Here is a 6,000-nt window from a genome sequence, read left to right on the forward strand (position 1 = left end):
GTGCGGCGTGTGGGTGCACACGCGCTGCTCGCGTTACACCAAGGGAGAAGAGTTGTTTGCATGTGACAAGGACAACCGCAAGGACAGTGAGGAGAAGGAGGTGGTACAGTTGGTGGTTGAACTGCCGACGAAAACGGTTAGGATAGAGAGTAGTTATGTGGGCCATGTGCCTCCCCAGCGGCCCTTTAGGCTTTGGACTGATATCCCCATTGAAGAGCCTGTTCATGTTCAAGGGGTTCCAGAAGGGAAGCCTGGTTTGTTTGGAGGGTTGTCTGGGTTAAGTGTACAGGCTCTGTACCTTCCTTTTATAATAGTTATCTATCATTGAGACGAGAAATATTAACTTCTCGCACCTAAATCTCTTAATTTACCTTCGGATAAATTTGAGATGAAATTTATTAGATAAAATTCGTTAAGTTTTTTAATTAAAATGATTTAAAATAAATTTAATAAAAAAATTTAAATGGATAAAGTGATGGAGTTAAAAGAGAAAATTAATAATATAAAAAAATATTAAAAATATAGTTTATTATATAAATTTGATCTGTATTTATTTATTAGTAAAAATTATGTCAAAATTTTTAATAAAAATATTTATATAAAAAATATATCAAAATTTTTTAAAATTTTTTAAATTTTGTACACTTAATCTATATAATAAAATCTTTTAATATTTCAATTTTTAACTTTAATTTTTATTTAATTATTTTTAATAAAAATTTGGTATAAATCTTTCTCATTTACCACTAGGCTTTCCCATTTACCTCTAGTGAGGCTGAAGAACTCCCAAATATTCGTGTTTTTTTATTCACAAACATATACTAGGGAGCATTTGATGAAATTAAATGGTTTAACAAACACGATGATCGGAAGTTTTACATGTCGATTTTGTAAGTCCAAGGTTCGACTTTGGATAAACATGGTGAGAAAGAAAGTCATTGAGGTGATTAATCTTGATTTTGCTATTGTCATTAGCATATTTAAGCATCTAGATTTATCGTTCTTGGCATAAGGATTTCGGTCGTTTGTCTTTTGGGTCAGGGTTTAACAAGCTCAAATATGATGCAAGCATGCACCTAAGAAAGGCACCCGAATTAGAAGTTTGAGTCTTTATTTATTTGACATAACCCATAAAGCTATACAGAGAAATCGGTTCTCCGTTTAGTCTTTGAGAACATCGATAACACCTATTAGATACTATAATACTATATATTTATTCAAGCTCCTACCATTCTTTAAGCTTTCACCCTCAAAAACAGCATTGACTACAACGCAAATGGCTGTCGACAGTTGACAGATACTTAGTTGCATTTGCTTACTGAAGTCAATATTGGAACATTCAAAAATTATTAGACTCCGCGCTCAGGGAGTGGCGACATTTTCCTTGGCAAGAGGAGCAGTCTCCTCTCCTTCGATACCAGGTTCACTGCCAGCGACCTCTAGGCTCAACAACAACTTCTCCCACAACTTTGATGGTCCCTGCATAAATCAACAGATTTGCATTTAAACATTTAATTTGAATTCATTCTTCCTAATGCTCTCAATTGGGTGCAACCACCATCCACCAAGTGGACCGCAAGCATGAAAAGCTTCCTACATGCTCAATGAGACACTAACCTTCCATGAAAGATCTTGTGCCATACAATTCTCGATCATTTCTTTCAGGGCTCCAGTGCCATATGTTGCAAGAGCTCTCTTGACAGTTCTTGCCACCTTATCTACGTCACTTGGATCCACTGCATCACACTGCAAAAACATCCCATGGAGATGAATGGTCTTCATGTAATAGGTAGAATAGAAAAATGTAACGTCATACATTGCACTTCATATGAAGACAATCATTTTTACTACTTACGTCAACACTGAAGGCTCCCATTTGGAACCCTGTGAATCCTTCCTTGACAGTGTCAACGAGTCCACCAGTAGAGGAAACTATTGGCACCTGTAGCACAGAACAAATAGTTTATGCGGTTAATCGACTCAGTACCATGAGAACAAGATAAATATAACCAAGTACTTGTGCAAATTCATGAAGTCAAATTAGTTGGTTGCAGAAAATGAATGGTCAAAAGGATTAACTGTTCCATATCGCATAGCATGCAGCTGAATGAGACCACATGGTTCAAATCTACTAGGGATCAAAATGTAATCAGCACCAGCAATAATCATATGGGCCAATGGAATATTGAATTTGGCTACTCCTCTAGCCTTGTCAGGATATTGGATCTCTAGCTGCTCAATCTGCTTCTCCATGGCCTTTTTACCGGTTCCCTGAAAGGAAGATAGATCCCATTATTAATACTACACTCATTGAAGCAAACATTAACAACCAGAGAAGGAAGGAAACATTTTAAAATTTGACACTAACAAGGACTACAATCTGACAAGTTTCTCCAATGAATTTTGGAATAGCCACTGCCAAAATATCTGAACCTTTTTGCTCTTCTAGCCTACCAATGAAGCCAATCACTGGAACATCCCTGTCACAAGGCAACCCGACTTCTGCTTGAAGAGCTTCCTTTAATAATGGCTTTGCATCCATTACCTGCAATGGCTCTTATCATAAAACATGTCTTCTAATACCACAAACAACCAAGAAATTGGAAATTAGAGAAAGAACTTACAGTTGTAGCATCATATTTGACACTGATGTATTTGTCAGCAGCAGGATTCCATTCTTGAACATCCATGCCATTCACAATGCCAGTTATGCCAGTTTTACGAATGATGTTATCAAGTTCAACACCTTTATCTTCACCAGAAACAAGCTCCTGGGCATAGTATGGACTTACAGTCAAGACCCTGTGTGATTCTAAAATTCCAGCCTTCATCCAATTAATTTTCCTTCCCTTGACAGGTTTGTTGTACCTGACAATCAAAACCCATCAATGAAGTCCTTGGCTAAAGAAAACAATTCATCAAAATAATATGAAGCCTAGATTCCTAGTTAGGGAAAAAAATATCAACAGAAATATTGTTTTATACCCATCAATGAAGTCAAATGAACTCTTGAAACTATCAGGCAAATTGAGAAATGAGAAATCGGCAAAGGCAAATCTTCCCTGATAGGCTATGTTGTGGATGCAAAAGGCAACCTGCAATATTTATCAAGCACACTGTAAGTTTCAAGCTTCTGCAAGTCCAAATTAGCCAGAACGCTGATTCACTTCAAAAAGAGGTCACCATACCTTGGCATTCATGTAGATGCCCCTTGATTGGTACATGCTTTTCAAATAGCATGGAAGAAGAGCAGTGTGCCAATCGTTGGCAATGAAGATAACATCTTCCCCTGCAGAAGATGTTGAAGAATCATTTCATGACAAAAGAGTTAACTTTAAAGGTTAAGACTTAAGAGGAAGAATCATACCATATGGTCCTGAGAAATATTTGCTGCAATTTAAATTCAGAACTCTTGCGGCCTCCAAAGCAGCCTGCAAACGAACAAGTTTATTAATTTAACTTTACTGAGATAACAGTGACTTAAAAAGTGCAACTATGATTTCGATCAACAACTAGGCCATAACTCGAACCGGCAGTAAGATGGGAATTATGTGAATTAACATGAAATACTGCGAATTGTTTTTTACAATTTAAGAACCCAAGTAAAATTTCAGTTACCTCAATAGTCGTCAAACAAGCAACAGAGCAGTTGTAGAGCAATAGTAACCGCATGAAACATCTTATACTAGGCTGATCTTAAGAAGTTCAAAACAAGGACACAAGCCAAAACATTTATCAGCTTGTTTCGGTTCAAACAGCTAAAATTAAAAGGTTTAACTGACATCCCATGAGTTTAAACTGGATGTAACAAAGAAAAACTATCCTTCAACCTTTATAATCGTTGCAGCTACAGAGGAATTCTGTTTTGTCATATAATTATTACCTAACCTTTCACAAACGCCAGCTTTGCAGTTTTCAATTATTTCTATGAAGGGGTTACAATTACAAAAGGTAGATCTTATGGGAAAAAACAAGTCAGTATGATCTCTGAATTTTTTGAAAACACTTGAGATTTTTTTACCAGGCATAACAAGCTAAATCGGGATTGATTGTCCTTGTAGTCCAAACCTGTCCTAGGGCCATAGATTTTGGATCCTGTTTTGCCCCACACCTGAATCATCAAAATAGTGAAAATAAGGAAAAAGAAGAAGAAAAAAATAAGGGGAAATAAGAACATAACTAATTGAATCTTTAATAAAGAAACAATAAAACAAGAAAAATGACAGTTCTAAACCTTCTCGAGGAACATAGGGTGATCAACAAAGACGCGATCAACTCCACGTTTGTAGCAGTGGAACAACCGAACAGTCACAATTTTGTCCCCGACTTTTAGCTGCATATTAGGAGCTGATCTTTAAAAATAAAATCCAAACACAACTCACTTCGATTCAAAATATGATTTTTCCTGAACATAACAGGATCGGGAACCTTACCTCAACTAAGACACTGGTGTCCCATGCATCCTTGTACTGATCGTAGCGAGGAGACACTGTCATAACACGGTGTCCTTTGGCCTACTCAATATCAAGGGATAGGGATTAGAATCTCATATTTCACTGGGAAAATTAAACCAAAATTATATATGCGGCAAAATATGTAACACGTCTACCAGTTTTTAGAAAAAAAGAAAAATTTGCTCGTAAATCTCTACTTACAGCCATTGCAGGAGGAAGTCCACCAAGGACATCACCAAGTCCACCAGTTTTGCTCCATGGGGCAACCTCAGCTCCTACAAAGACTAGATTCATCCCTTTTCCGCAAACAATTTTCGCTGAAGGCCTGTCATTTGCAGTTGGGTGTCCCTCTTTCACAGCATTCCTGACAACAGCCTTTGCATTGACTCTCATCTGCAACCTATCTATCTTGTTCAATGACCTCAAACCACTGTGAGTCATGGATTGGTTCCTCATGCCAATCTGTGCCAGATTGGCCTTAGTTTCTGCTCCATGGCTGTTGACATGTGAACTCCTTGTAACAAAGTGCGAAGCTGTCACTGTTGCCATTGGCTCCGATACTTTCAAAAAAAGCTGATACCAGAGAAAAAAAAATGGAAAACCCTTTAATTAAAAAGATTGAATCAAACATTTTTAATATTTTTATATAATAGTTTAAAAAAACGTAACAACAACTGGAAAATGTCTCAAATTTGAATCGTACGATGATCAATGAAACAGAAACCTACGTAACTGATTCACTGAATCTCTCAAAATCAGATAGAAAAGATATGCAAGCTAAACTCACCAGAACTTTAAGAATCACAGAATCCTTGTTGAGCGTACGTCGTTGCGTTTGGTTAGTACTTGGGAGTAGAAGTGGTCACATAATTTCACGGAGGATCTGCTAATTTGTACTGATTGCATCGCTGACTGGTACAACACGTGGCTTCAGAGAGAATGGTGGACCTCCATCCACTGTCTAAGCACCTCAAGATCTGCTTCGCACGTATAAAGTGGGCCCCTTAACATCGTAGGAATGGGATATGCTGGAAATTAGCGGTGATTCTTCAGTCTTAGAAATGTGAGCTTAAAAGAAGATATTTTTCTTTGATTTTGTTCACGTTTGATCAGTGTGGTCCAAGTGGAGGGAAAACGACACCGCGTAACGTAATCTTTTGGTTCAGCGTCCAACAAATTGTCTATTTCTTCTTGAAAGACTTGCATGTTGCTTTCGCTGAGATTTTTACAATTTAGTACTTTGAATTATTATTATTTTTTTAAATTAATTGACGGTGTAGAAGCCAAGGGAATGTACTTGCGTTTGTAATGGGGCCCGCAGGTAATAATTTCCAAACATGATGATTTATCAGCAATGCATGTGCTGTGGAAGATATTTATTTTTCCCATGGAGATATCTTGGCCTTTCCCCATGGGAGGTTGGGAATTTCGATGTTCTTGGCTTTTTGGTTTCCTCCTGCCACCGACTCCATTTGTGGACACAATAACATTTTACTAGAATTTCGATCAAGTTGCCAAGGAAAATGCAGCCACAATTCTCGTTTGT

The 6,000-nt window shown here is 37.4% G+C and overlaps 1 protein-coding gene across 1 annotated transcript; it reads right to left on the reverse strand.

The window, feature by feature from the left end:
• Positions 1-1,084: 1,084 nt before the first annotated feature.
• LOC111308105 (granule-bound starch synthase 1, chloroplastic/amyloplastic-like) lies at positions 1,085-5,318 on the reverse strand. The gene is made up of 14 exons (XM_022906437.2): positions 5,242-5,318; positions 4,656-5,027; positions 4,434-4,514; positions 4,235-4,333; positions 4,022-4,111; positions 3,368-3,431; positions 3,189-3,289; positions 2,986-3,095; positions 2,625-2,868; positions 2,369-2,545; positions 2,080-2,271; positions 1,856-1,942; positions 1,618-1,746; positions 1,085-1,479 (listed from the first exon to the last, which is right to left on the reverse strand). The coding sequence occupies exons 2-14, from the start codon at positions 5,001-5,003 to the stop codon at positions 1,363-1,365; spliced, it is 1,839 nt and encodes a 612-aa protein (XP_022762172.2). The 5' UTR covers positions 5,004-5,027; positions 5,242-5,318; the 3' UTR covers positions 1,085-1,362.
• Positions 5,319-6,000: the final 682 nt, after the last annotated feature.

The sequence above is a fragment of the Durio zibethinus genome, chromosome 9 (assembly GCF_047325235.1).
Source record: "Durio zibethinus cultivar Kanyao isolate XHJ-2024 chromosome 9, ASM4732523v1, whole genome shotgun sequence".
Taxonomy (NCBI): domain Eukaryota; kingdom Viridiplantae; phylum Streptophyta; class Magnoliopsida; order Malvales; family Malvaceae; genus Durio; species Durio zibethinus.